General features: G+C 34.9%; 1 protein-coding gene across 9 annotated transcripts; it reads right to left on the bottom strand.

Moving 5' to 3' along the window:
- Positions 1-5,321: 5,321 nt before the first annotated feature.
- LOC112740574 (uncharacterized) lies at positions 5,322-12,953 on the bottom strand. 9 transcript variants are annotated; one of them, XR_011871709.1, is made up of 13 exons: positions 12,689-12,953; positions 12,150-12,354; positions 11,492-11,587; positions 10,994-11,097; positions 10,136-10,314; positions 9,194-9,316; positions 9,017-9,105; positions 8,015-8,120; positions 7,551-7,648; positions 7,132-7,397; positions 6,883-6,966; positions 5,749-5,837; positions 5,322-5,661 (listed from the first exon to the last, which is right to left on the bottom strand). XR_011871709.1 is itself a non-coding variant. In XM_025789237.3 (13 exons), the coding sequence occupies exons 2-12, from the start codon at positions 12,255-12,257 to the stop codon at positions 5,820-5,822; spliced, it is 1,260 nt and encodes a 419-aa protein (XP_025645022.1). In that variant the 5' UTR covers positions 12,258-12,354; positions 12,689-12,953; the 3' UTR covers positions 5,322-5,673; positions 5,801-5,819. The 9 variants fall into 9 exon arrangements, 3 of the variants coding, with proteins under 3 accessions (XP_025645022.1, XP_072072053.1, XP_025645012.1); XR_011871708.1 differs by having other exon boundaries at positions 5,322-5,645; XR_011871710.1 differs by having other exon boundaries at positions 5,322-5,673; positions 5,801-5,837.
- Between the last annotated feature and the right edge of the window lie 1,444 nt (positions 12,954-14,397).

The following is a 14,397-nucleotide window of genomic DNA, read 5'->3' as shown; positions in this document are numbered from 1 at the left end:
AGAAAAAGAGAGTGACAAAGGAGAGAGAAAGAAGAAATTAGGATTAGAAAAGAAAAGATGAGATAATTGGCGCGGATCTGAATAAGTTGTGCGGCGCAGGCAACGCGGACGCGTGAGGGACGCGGTCGCGTGGTGCGCGATAAGGTTAGGTGACGCGGACGCGTGGGTCACGCGATCGCGTGACTCGATTTGTGCTAGTGGCACGAGTGCAGCCTCGCGTTTGCACAACTCTCTGTTTAAATGAATTTTGCCAAAAATCTGGGTGACGCGGTCGCGTGAGTGACGCGATCGCGTGGATGGCCATTTGCACGCGACCCAGTTCTTTTCTAAAATTTTATTTTCAAGCTCTTCACATTCCCAACAAGCTCGTAACCTTCCGGAATGTTATTTCACACTTATAAACCCCTAATTTCATCCCTTAAGTTTTAATTTGATCTTAAAATGCCTAGAGATTGAGAGAAGGCTAGGGAAGGGGTAACTTGTGGAGGAGGAAAAGGGATGTTATGATGAATATGATGAATGATGATGGTATGAGTTGTTGAGGAAGGTGGTGGAGTGCTGTATATGAGATGAACTGTATGGCTGAGCATGTTATGAGCTGAATGGTAGTGTATGATGGTGATTATGGCTGATCATGTATTATGATTGGTAAGCCGGAATGGATGAGATAAATATTAATGTATGGCTGTGATTAAATGCATATATGCTGAATTGATGATTATTATTATCGTTGCACTCCACCTATCTGAGATACGAGTTTTTTTGGGTGAAAGCAGTGGCTAGCCACCACGTGCTCCAGGTGGAGACTCGATACTCTGCTGACCCTATGTCGTAAGTATGGCCGGACACTGTGACAGTTCCGGATGAGCTCACCCCGTAAATATACACCAGTAAAGGTGTTGGATTATGTATTATGCTTATGTTATGAGATAACTCGAGTTGGGGATGCACGACAGAGGGACAGTCCAACGGTTAGCTACCGGGACTTGTCGGGCTAGCTTTATAACCGACAGATGAGACTCATCAGCCACTAGGACAGGCATGCATCATATGCATTAGATGTGATTTGTCTGGATTGCCTAATTGACTGCATCATTATTTGCTACTTGCTTAATTGTCCTATCTGCTTCCTATTTGTACATTTCCTTGCTTGATATACTTGTGTGTGCATTTATTTTACTGTTGGCGGTTGGGAGGTTTGCAGGATTTGGAAAGGAGATATATATATATATAGTTAGACCGGAGATCCTTAAGTTAGTCGCCTATTTACATTCTTATGGTTTAGCATGTTTATGCGCTTTGATTATGATTTGGAAGTCCTACGATTGCCTTCGGCTTTCCCAGGACATTACATGTTAGATATTTGGGCACTGTTACCATGCTGAGAACCTCCGATTCTCACCCATGCGGATTTTGTGGTTTTCAGATGCAGGATGTGAGGCTCCTTGCTGAGGCATGCTGGAGACTTCCTTTTTGGCAGAGATCCTTAGCTATTGAGATTTTATTTGATCTTACATACTTGTTTAGATACTTATATTTTCCACTATATATGTATCTTGTATTTACTCCTCTTAGAGGTTATTTTGGAGAAACAGGATTTGTATATTGTCTTTTGGGTTGTCTTTTAGGATTTCCTTACTATATATGTATGTATACTGTATGCTCGGGCCGGTTATCTCCGCAAGCCGAGTCCCGAGTCTTGATATATGTATTTTGGCACTCCTTTGTATATCTCTTCGCTTTAGTTTGATCTTTAACTGTTCATTTACGTTATCGATCGGAGTGTTGCGCTTTTGATTTATCGGTTTTGATTTACCCACTTTTTCAAAGGCTCCTAGTTATGAACATTCTTGTAATACTATACGTACTAAATTTTATTTTAGAGATCGTAATACCTCACCACCTCTGTTTTATGACTTAAGCATAAGACTCTGTGTGGTAGGGTGTTACACCTATTGTTGTTTATTTTGTTTACTGAAAGGCTTGGTCAAATGAAAAAGATAGAAAAAGATCTTTAAAGAAATCGGAAGGTCAAGCTCTCGGCTGACAAGCTGGTAAATCTTCATGAAACCCCAGGAATTGGGATGAAGTTGGGAAGGAGCTACCCTACAGTGGGACAGGACCTCTACTTCAAAGTCAGAAAAAGGCAAGGTAACCCCTAAACGGGTAAAAAGACAGTCATACATAAAAATAAAGTAGGGGTCAGTATCATTATTCCTCCCACAGCAAACTCGGTCCTCAGGATTGCGGGCTACCAACTCATATTTGGGTTCGTCACCGTCGAGGTTACAGACCCTATGGTGTTTCCTGAGTTCAGTTATGAAGACGGTTTCTACTAAAGGCTCTCAGAAAGAACGGAAGCATCTACCTATCTCAGAAGGACTTCAGGAATTTGGAAAGACATTTCTTGAAAAGGAAAAAATGTATGTGAAAATGATAAAAAAAGAGGTCATAAAAAAATCAGTTCATAATGAAAAAGTTCTTTTTCAAAACAGAAGGCAAGAGCAAATAGTAGTCATAGTAAAAGAGATCTTTGCAAAAGAGAAAATACAAAAATATTCCTACTACAAACAGTACAAACGGACCCCACTCTCAAAACACGCATTATCTCATATAAAAGGCGAAAAAGGGTGCAAAGAACTAACCTTTTGCAAAGAGGAAGATAGAAAGGCAAACACTCCAATGAAAGAGAGCACGAGAATCCTGTGAGTGAGGAAAAGAACGAAGGAGCGAAGTAGTTCTCAGAAAACCAATGAAAGAAAAGAAAGAAAGAAGAGGAAAAGAAATTTATAGTACAGTAGGGGCATAACAGTAAAACGACGCAGTCATTAAGAGGACGCGTCTTACCAATGTAACTACCCCCCACATGTAAATGCAAGAACCGAACGGACGCGACGTTTGATTAGATGCGACAGTTGAAGAACTTCAAAATCACGTCAATTTCAAAACTAAAATCACATCGGTTTTCGACTTGGAAAGAAACACCAACTTGAGCATACCCAAGTTCAATTAACACTCGAATCCAACTCATAACTAAAGAGATCGGACTCAAGTAGGGGCATTGTTCATACCCTAACCCAATGCAATAGCCAGGCCTAACTAAGTTAAAAAGGCCCAATCCAAAGGGATGGCATTTACCGCTCACTCAACTTCCCCAAAAGAGGTCGGATTCGACATGAGCTGGCAGATATACTTATTCAAATAAGTAACTGCCTCCTAAAACCTCTCACCCACTTTTAGAAGAGATATCTCAACAACCCTAAGATAAAGGGACGGTTATCCACCACTAATAGTGGAATTACTCCAACGGTGGTTATTGGCTCATCACCTATAAATACACTAACACTCCTCAGGTATGAAAAGTTCCAAGATACAAAAACCTACTTATCTCCTTGCTGACTTAGGTATCGGAGTATCCTTGCAGATACCAACCCCCATCGCCAATACACATACAATCACCTCGGACGACGGCTCCCAGACACAAAGCTAGTTGAAGTCTACGTTTCCTCATCGTTTGAGCCTTTAATTCAAGCCCAACTATCCGGTTCTAGGTAAGTCCCGAAACAACAATCATATATTTGATAAAAGATAAAACACACAATTTTCTATTTATAAAAATAAGAGAAACTACAATATTCACTAAATAATAGCAGAATTGCACAGGATATCTGAAAATAGAGACAAAAATACATTAAGATCTTAACATAGAAAATCTTCCTCAATATAAGAGGTACCAGTCACCAAATCCAAAGAAATAGTTTTACTATAATCAAAATAGAATACAAAAGAATCATAAATCACTATACAAAACGTACATACAACAAACTAATCAACCTAAGTATCAAAATTTACAAACAATAACCAAGAAAATAAAATATGATAAAACACTTGCTGCTGCGTGGCTTATAACTCCAACCACAGACCTCATTTCGAAAATTTGAATGGTCAAAGTGAAGAATCAGATGTCTAGAATGCACTGTATAAATTTGAATTTGGGCCAATAGTTAACAAATCTGCAAGGAAAAAATTTACAGTGCCAATTTTGTGTACGTGTGAAAATAACTTTTTGTTTTCTATTCTCTCACGTGTTTACTTGTTCTTGCTAATAAGATCTCTCTCTTACTTCACTTTAACTCAACGTCAATGACTTCACTCACAATTAAGAGTAATTATAGACTAAAATATTTTAAGTTTTTATTCCTCGTAAAAAAGAAGTCCAAAACCCAACAACATTAATGTGTGCACGTGACAGTCTTGTGTGAATGTCATGAACATATGACTGTTATATTATAGATTATCGATGTCAAGAAAATATAATTGAAATCCAATCATTAGGTTTTTATTTTGAAAGAATGGACACTTTATTGTACAGAATGGAGTGGTATAGAGAGAGAATATAATTTCTTTTATAGTTATTTTTTATTGTTTTATTATTATTCAAAATGTGAGTCCTACCTTTATTAATCTCTCTTTCATTCTATTAAAGAAAAAATCTGTAAACTTACATTTTTACCATATAATTCACCTCGAAAGAATGAGGCAAACAATCTCTATTTGTGGTGCCTATACATCATTAAAGTCACACTTTAACCTTGATGTTAAGCCCTTTTCTGGTAATTTGAATTTTGATTATTGAATGGAAAACATTAAAAAATATTTTTAAATTACTTAAGGTAAAAATAGATTTAAAAAAAGTATTAGAGACAAATTTAAAACTATCTCTAAATATTGGGAACAAAATTAACGTTTATCCCAACAATGATAATAGTATGCTTTGTTGTTTCAACTATTTTTTAAAAAATTTTAATCTTCTTAAACATAGTGCTAGGTTAAACTTAATATGATACCTTTTATTAAAATAAAGTTGAACAAGAACGCTTGTTAAGATTATTATTGTTGTAAGTTTTTAATTTTTTAAGATAAACTATTATTTCTATTTATAAATGTTCAGAATGCTAATAAATTTATCCACAAAAATTAAAATTAACCTTATACTCATGAAAAGATGAATTTTTCTTAACAAAACTAACCGAATCCTAAAAAAATCATTAAATATATCCAAATTATCCTCTTACCTAACCTAATATAATTCCAACTCTAATCTTACTCCACTCCCATTCAAACAAATATACTGAAGATTTGAATGCATCTTTTTTTATAAAAGCTTTTTTAAATAATAACTTTAACATGTGTTTTTAAAACATATATTAGCTTAATCTTATTTTTTTAAATTAAAAACAATATCAAAATTTCACAAAAATAAATAAAGAAAACCACTCTCTTATCATGGGTGACTTTGAATGCAAATGAATTTGGGCCTATTTTTACTCAAATCTTTTTATTATGAAAAATATTTATCGAATAAAAAAGTACATTTGAAGTACACTTTTTGGTTCCTGGCTAAAACCAAAAGCATACCTAACATTTTCTCTCTCTTTTTTTTTTTTAATTTAATTTTTGTTCCTAACAGAATGAACTTATTTTAAGATTAGTAATACAATAGATACTAATTTAGTTGTTGAAGAAAAAGAAATAATAATAAAAGTATTTTTGCCAGGCCCATGCACAAAATCTGAAGGTGATGTTTTCTGGGTCTCTAGATCTTGTGGCGTTTGTACTTAGTACTTCATTTCCAAGGATCAACACTGGAGAAGCATGGAACTACAGCCATCACTAGAGGGTAAAAGAAAAATGGGAGGAAAGAAAAAAAGAAAAAAAAAGAAAAAAGGATAGGGGCTAAGCTGAAACCTCAAGATCATGTTAACCACAGCTGCCAACCAAATAGTTAGAGAAAATGTACCATTGTCTCTATGGCTCTGTCACTTCTTGCCTTGGGCCTGCATGAACAACCAATGAAAAACTCAGATTTTGTATGAAGACAAAGTATTGTGTCGGAAACTAGAAAGATGTTTTGTTTCAGGGACACAAATACCAAAGACGGCGAGATACCGGAGACAGAGAAAGAGACCGAAATTTCTGACTCCTGTTTAGTCATACTGTCCTCCCAAGGAAGGACAGAAAATTTGTGTCCCGGGACCAAAAAAAATTTGAACGCATTTTCTGTATGTGTCACAAGATAGTTTACATGGAATGTTTCAGTAGCAAGGTCATAGCATGTTTGGTTTCTTGTTTTGAGCCAAAAATCATGGTTGTAGCAAAAGCGATCCAATAATGTATGTAAGAAGAATCTTATGCCAAAGATAGGATATGGACCTCTTTTGTGTTGAGGGCTAACATGTTCATTAAATATCAACCATTCAAGATTATTAAGTCGTGCATGTCATTGGAGATTTTTGAACGGTTAAGATTCTACAAACATAACAATCTCATGTAGGGGGAGGAGGGGGGCCCGGGGGGACAAAGTGGAAAAAGAGTTATTAAGGGCTTGTTTCATTGTCTATATTTTTATAAGTTCATTGGTATTATGAGTTCAATTTTGATGCACTGACAGTGTAAAACGTTTTATATAGTCATCCAATCACATCATTTCTTTTGGATTACCATTCACGCTGTTAATGTAAAAGATAGTTATTTTTGCTAATGCAGAGTTATGTAATTGGATGTATGTGTAAAACTGTTTTACATTGATAGTACATCAAAATTAAACTCTCGTATTATAACATAAACACATTGCTTTCATTGTATATTTTGTTTCCAAGCTTTTTGCAAAGAAATAATTAAAACAACAAAATCTTGTTCTTATTCATTTGCATAAACACAGAAAAATATAAAAAAATAAAATTGAGCATTTTTGTAAGTGAATAGAGTAGAAACAAAGTGGCAATGGCAAAATCAAAATCAAGATCCACATATTTGCTGCTAGAGTAAAAGCATTCTCTGATGTTCCTGAAATAACTAGAGGAGATAGAGAATGCAAATTACCTTGCTCAGGTACTTCTTCTGAATTTTCAATGCCTCCTCACATGCTTTTTTAGCATCAAGATTCGAAGTAATATCACCCAAGATCTGAAGAGATAGTTAAGTGAGATACATGCAAGAAACATATTCAAGTATATATATATATATATATATATATATATATATATATATATATATATATATATATATATATATATATATATATATATTTATTTATTTATTTTTGGCACATGCATTTGAAAGAAGACAAACCTGGACAACGTCATCAACGCCCTTGGCCTCATTCAAAATCCGCCTATGCTTGATTTCTAGCACACTTGCAACAACGAAAACAGCTAGTGCACTACTTTCTTCTGCATTGCCGGTCTTCACATTTTTTCTCTCAAATTTTCCATATTGCTTCAAAATCTTGTCACTTAGTGTTTGTGGAGAGGCATTTGCTTTAGCTCGTTCTGGCTCTTCGTATTTTGCAAAGATGTTTGGATTGTATTCCATTCCCCAGATCAACTGGAAACAATCTATGTTATGTCATAAATTGAGCTATCAATTTGAAGCCAAAATAAGCTCCAAACTCAATCTCATCAAGATAGTAGAAAAATGATGGCTCATCTACGTATAAACGAGTTTATTTATCAATGAAATTAATATTGTTAATAGCATTTTATCCTTACCTCCCAAAGATACAAAGTATCTGCGAAAGAAAATTCTCTTCGAAAAAGAACCATCAGCATGCGAAATGCAAATAGATACTCTCCACCATCTAAATCCTCTGTGAAATAAAAAGAGATGAAGCTTAAGGATTTTTTCTTGCATATTTATAGAGACGCTTTTTCCTTTATGATTGCAAGCTTTCAGGATACTTCCCACTGGGAGGGGCCACAAACTGCTACAGTATGAATTTTCATGGACACAAGTGCAGGTATATGTACAAGTATCTATCATCAAGCTACCTCTAAACACGATTAACAAAGAAAAAAGAATTCTTTACCAAAAAGATTCACTATTTAATTGAAAATTATTCACACCACTTGGAGCATTTGAGACTGCTTCTAGTATAAATTAAAAAGATAGAAGAATCTAAACTATAGAACTATCTTGTGACGTATTAGAAGCTGGCCAAAGAAGTTTTACTGACCAAGGTGTTCGTGAAGTTTAGGATCAACTGTTTTCATTATCTGTGAGAGCGTAGCCAACTGAGATTGCACCCCCATTGAACTTGCACTGGTCCTGAAGTTCTCTCTCTGTTGGGAAAACAACAGCAGGGGAAAACACCAAAATATGAATTGATTGGGATTAAACATTTTCAATCTTCGAAAAGAAAACAATAAACTACAGCAAACAACTAAATGATAACTTGGTGAGTAATAAGTAATTCTTCATTAGAACCAAATGTAGTAATACAATGATCAACTGTATCAGTTGAATTTCTACAAAAAGGACAACATCATTACAACAAGAAATAGGTCACTACTCCTTGGGAATCACTTTCAATCTCATCCATGTCTCTTGTTATCTCTAGTTATCTAAAACTACTAGATGTGTGACAATATACAAGTTTTGTGAATAATATCACCAAATTGGCATGCCTATTGTTCCGAGGGTTACCTGAAACTGTTAGGTCGATCTCGGATGAGATCTGTGGTGGCGGTCGGAGCTGATACGTCCGACTTGTTGGAGGCGGTGGTGGTGCTGATGTGGCTGATCCTTTGCGCCTCCAACAAGTCGGACGTATCAGCTCCGGCCGCCACCACAGATCTCATCCGAGATCGACCTAACAGTTTCAGGTAACCCTCGGAACACCTATCAAGCACAATTCTAGCTCCATTAAAAAACGATAATTATCCTCTCATGGTCAACATGAACATGAGTACATGACCTTGTCATATTCACATCTCTACCACTGATTTTTATCTTTTGAACATTTTTTTTTAGAATAATGAAAGAAACGGTGGAACTGTGAACATGACAGTCACTTTCCTGAGAGGATTCAAACACAAACAAAGCTTTTGACAAATCTTTTTAGTTAAATAATTCCTCAGGAACACAAGGTTGTATTGCTACATATCAATTACCGATACAAGAAACACCTAGAACTAGCATGTTAAGGAAATTTTATTGTTCAGTACATCTAGCATACCATCCTTCGCATTGCACGATCAAAGCACCAATAGCTATCTGCTTCGTTCTCGATGAGAATAATCAAAGGTGAGCATATATCATTCATTCCTGCAAAGTAAATGTGGTCCCTTTAGGATGTCCCATTTTTGGAGCTCTTTCAACTCATCATTTGAAAATTTAAAAGAGAGAGTCTCACCTTGCACATAACCAATATCATCATCCAACCATGCATAAACTGATAGAACATCCCAAAGTTTTGCTTGATTAGCTTCACTCTCATAAAAGACAAGTGCTCGATCAGTTCGATTAACATCCAGGCCTACAATACAAATTTGTCATCACAGATGCTATTATGATAAATAAATTATTTATAAAACAAGCTTTCTTAAGAAGAAAAAAACAGCGTTAAATTATGAAACTATTATATGATGCCCTTTTCATGAGAACATCATGGAACATATGCAATCACCCTCAGAAGTCAGAATTAATGCACAAGACATTCTGACTTAAAACTCCTTATCTAAGACATAAACGTGCAGGTTCCTAGTCAATTTTGATGAATTCTCAGACTTTTATTAACAGGTTATCATTTTGGGTAGTGAAAATTATATGCAGCCATTGCTTTTTCATGAAAGTTTTGATAGACGAGCAGGTTGCATATCTGCTTTAAAGTAACATCTCAAAGTTTTCCCCCTTTTCGTGAGATCACCAGGTAACCCACATGTTTGGCCCATAGGAATAGTTCACGATACAAGGAAGCATAAGGTTATGAGGTATGAAGTATCTTTCCTTGGATTAGAAGTTGCATTCTTGTCCAAGGATCAAGGTTGCTTACCACCCTGTGTTAATGACTTATCATTGTCAGTATAAGTTATATGCTATGTAAGCCAGGTTGTACCATTTTCATCATTACATATTTAATTCATTATTTTGTAAATAATTTCTTCAGGTGTTACATTAATGATATTTATATTTATGAAGGAAATTTACATGCCACTGATTTTATGATTGCAAAAGAAGAGTTAATAGGCACGAGCTTTAATCTTTAGTGAAGCTCAAAATTTGAAATTTGTAGATTTAAACTAAATAAAGCAGAATGGAAATATGTATCCACTAATGTGCAGCAGTGTATACATACCAATCTGATGTAACACTTGCATCCACTGCAAAACTTTCTTATTTGAAGGTTGGACACCTATCAAAGATTTATCTATTGGTTGGCCATCCTCATCGATGAGGGGTGTTGTAATAAATTTTCCGCTACCAATCATTGGAACCATCCTTTGACATTCTGCTTTCCACATATCATACTGTCCCCTGCATAATCAATTTATAAATGATTTTATTTACTCATGTTGTTTAATTTCAGTAAAGAGAGAGAGAGAGAACAAATGGTGAGAAGATGTAGGGTTTACACCCTAAAACATTTAAACAAGCACCATTTTGCATTTAGAAAGACCAACATAGAGTAGAGGGGAAACATCAGTAGCTACCCAATCTCAAGTTGATACATTCTAGAAATTATAGGCGCCAAAGTTACAAAACAATAACACTTTTGTTCATAGATTATGTGGCACGAAGAATAAAAATAACAGACAAAAGGTTCACCCAAGTGGTAACAATTTTCATTTCACAATTTTGATTAGAATGGCATGATATGAACATTTGGCCAATAATTGTATATGAGCACTATAATGGTGATAGGAAACAGGGAGTGACAAAAATGACAGGAAACACTAGTAACAGCAATAAAAGGGAAGTCATGCTCACAATGACAACTAGAGGACGGTTGCATTGGCCAATGACGTATGGCAATGAGCAGTATTTATGAGAAAACACTCAAAACAGTCCTCTAAAAGATTACAGAAGGTATATTTAAAGGAAAAATTGGACGTCATGCTTATCTTCAGAGAACAAATTTGAGCTTTACTGTTAGAATAACCCATTTAATCTGATTTTTTTAATTCTACAGAGATATGCTTCAACTATAATATACCTTCGACGGTTCTTGAGCTCCGTCCGTTCATCAAATGTACTGTTAGGATCATAGCAACCTAGCAAGAACTCCCATACTTCCCCTTTGATTGAAGGATGGACACCCTACATGATTCATAGAAGTAGATATGGGTAGCAATAAGCACAAATGAGAGAGAGAGAGAGAGAGAGAGAGAGAGAGAGAGAGAGAGAGAGAGAATCCTGAATAGTGATAACGATAAGTGCAGATCAGACTGTTATCATAGATCATCATCATACGGTATTTGTTTCACAGAGAACAATGTCTAAGGCACTTTGAAGTGAATAATTTATAAACTAACCCTTCTCATTAATATAGCTACCGCCAACAATCTATTAGGTCACCATGTTGTTAAATGCAAATCATCAATGACAAATCCGCAAATTCAGAGCAACCACACAGGTAGAAACCAAAAGAAAAAATGTCACTATTAACAGATTCCATCATGTGACCAGCATCGAGATAGAAAATATAGATTACCCCGCGCTGGATTCGTCTAAGCACTTTGGCAATGTTCAAGTGACCTTCTGCATCGAATGATGAATTCCATCTTCTTTGACTTAGAGTTTTGCCAGCCTGTGCCAAAACAAAAGTGCAGCGTATAAATCACAAAAGCCTTTTACGTAAACTTTCAAATATATGAAAATTGCAACAATAATACTGAAAAGCATCTATATTATATACAATGACAATGACAGCTAAGCCTTATTCGACTAGTTGGGATCGGTTAGACATATCAAGCTATGTAAAAATCTAAAAATTCCCTACGTGGGGTAAGCTACAGATGTCACAAAAAGCAAACTTTGATCTTTCTACCTTGTACAAGTTTCAATGAGTTGCATATCATCTAACCGAGTGTCGCAAAACTAGTATAGTCACTACTCAAAATAACTAAATTTAGTTGACGATATGTTTTCTGGACACATATCTCTTCGTACACCATACTGAGATCCATTCTACCAGAAATAAACTTTTGCTATGATCCCTACTCTAACAATCAAACTCTTATTTTCCAGGCTTGGAATTAGATATACAAACAACATAACTCTTTCTTTTGCACATAACTCATTCAATTGATGTGCAAATCTTATCAAACAAAATTCAGCAGCATGAGCTAAAGCACAAAAAGAACTCTCACCCTTGGCTTAAAACGAGGAGCTGGAGCGTCGGCTTGGCATTCCGGTCTAATAGGATAGAAGTCATTCAACTCAGTAGCTCCAGAACTCCTCGCAAGAACCTTCCACATCCCCCACAACTAATCATCTACTTCAACACCAAAACCTTAATCAAACCCCTACTCTCTTGTTAGAGAGCCATAACAACCATCATTGTCAATACCCTACCTGCTTAATCCAACAACATATTTCAAAATTATTAACATTTTATAAAGGAACATTATCAAACCCAACACAAAGGTACAAAATGTTCAATTTCACTAGGCATGGCATCATTCCCTTAATAAGATGCAGACTTTGTTTGGAAGAAGTTGTCAAATTCTCCCAATAAATAAATAAAAAATCAGATTAGATGAAAATTTTAAAATCAAAATCGCTGTTATGTGGAAATAATTATCATGTTAATCAGATTATGCATCTTAGAACAGCTCTTGAAAGAAAAATCTAGATGGGGATATATGTTTGAAGCAATTATGAAATCACAAGCGAGAAAAGGAGGAACCTTTTTCGAATTCTGAAGAAATGATTTCCACAAAACGAACAAATCAACGAACGAACGAACGAATGAATGTGTGAAAGATTGGAACAGGGAATGAACGAAAGAATGAATGTGTGAGAGAGAGTGAATGAAGGGAAGAGAAGGAGAATATAGTGCTGCGTTGTGTTAATTTGAATTGAATGGACAATTATTCAGTGATTCGCAATAAATGAATATTTTTTTAATTTTTGTTTATGAATTATGATGGACAGACAGGACTTTATGGGACATTTTTTGCTTCAACGGTTCTTTGCATATTTTGTTGCGTTGCTTTTTTTCATTTTAAAAAAGAAATTTAAGATATCTTGATTTATTTTGAGGAATTTTTTATTTATTAATATGCATGCTTAGATTCGAGGTACATTTCAAATATAGTGGGTATAAAGATGATTATGCATGTATTAGATATGAAAAGAATTTGAATACATTGATCTGGAGTGTACTCAAAATCGGGCTCTTTTGACAAACTGAACATATTTTGGATATATTCGAGATATGTATCAAGTTACTTAAGGGTCATTATATCCAATATATAGAAAATGTAACTCAGAATTTGTGTATTCAAAATAACTATATTTAAAATAATTCACCTTATATTCTCTTTTTCTTATATTCATAGCATAATTGTAAAAATTTGAGTCTTTGTTGTGTTTATATATTCTCTTTGCTACTAAATTATGTTGTTCCTTATTATTTTAATGGAAAAGCTCTACATCCATGTAAAAATTACATGGATGGTATCCAAGTACTTTTCACTTCACGCATTTTTCTCGATCCACACATTCATTTGTTTTACACGCGCCTCATATAACGTATATAATGTAATCCTTATTTTGCATGATCAACTTTTCTCAACCTAAACCTTTCTCAACGTAAACCTTTTCATATAACGTAAACCTTTTTCGCGTTCTTCTTCAACGTAATTAAATTCGTTGTTCTCCTTTATTCACATTTTTCTTCTCTACATTATGAATCTGGATTGACTTCAACGTAATTAACTTTGTCGTTCATCTTCTTCTTCTTTTTCTTCTTCAATCTGCAATTTTGAATTAAAACAATAAATGAATCAATTTCAAATCAGTTGAATGAGTGTGATTTCGATAATTCTTCTGGAATGCATCAATTTGATGAGGTTTGGATTATTGAATTTTGAATCGAATTCAATGGAATGAAATTGCTAATATTATTTGAAGTGAATTGAATGGACTGAGGTGATCTATATCTGAATTGAATTGAATTGAATTGATAATATGTAACTGTGAGTAACTATGAGTGTGAATAAGTGTGAGTAACTTTTCGGTTCGGTAAGTACTAAAGAGTTGTTTAAGCATGTGCATGTGTTCGGTTCGGTATGCAGAAAGGAGCCTAAAAAAAATTAGACGAATATATTCTGTTTTGTTCCCCAAGCACTATATAATTGTTTCACCGTAATTAAGATTTTGGTTCACCATAACTAAGATTTCAGTTCACCGTACAGACCAGCTGTGTTGTGGATGAAAAATTTGTCCCAAAGGTGGGAATGATTTTCAAGACACTAGAAGAAGCTGGAAAGTTCTACAAATATTATTCCAAACTTGCCGGTTTTTCTACCAAAATAAGGAACACAACTTGAGACGGAGACAAGATTAAGAATCAACTAATTGTATGTACCAGAGAGGGGAGGTGGAAATCAA

The sequence above is a fragment of the Arachis hypogaea genome, chromosome 2, assembly GCF_003086295.3.
Source record: "Arachis hypogaea cultivar Tifrunner chromosome 2, arahy.Tifrunner.gnm2.J5K5, whole genome shotgun sequence".
Taxonomy (NCBI): Eukaryota; Viridiplantae; Streptophyta; class Magnoliopsida; order Fabales; family Fabaceae; genus Arachis; species Arachis hypogaea.
Note: the sequence above shows the minus strand (reverse complement) of the source record. Positions and strands in the feature narration are given on the sequence as shown.

Coding starts and splice junctions, on each gene's coding strand:
- LOC112740574 (XM_025789227.3), bottom strand. CDS start 12,257: ATGTGGAAGGTTCTTGCGAGGAGTTCTGGAGCTACTGAGTTGAATGAC. Junction 9,317..10,135: donor GCAAGTGTTACATCAGATTG/GTATGTATACAC, acceptor TTTGTATTGTAG/GCCTGGATGTTAATCGAACT. Junction 6,967..7,131: donor GCGTTGATGACGTTGTCCAG/GTTTGTCTTCTT, acceptor CTATCTCTTCAG/ATCTTGGGTGATATTACTTC.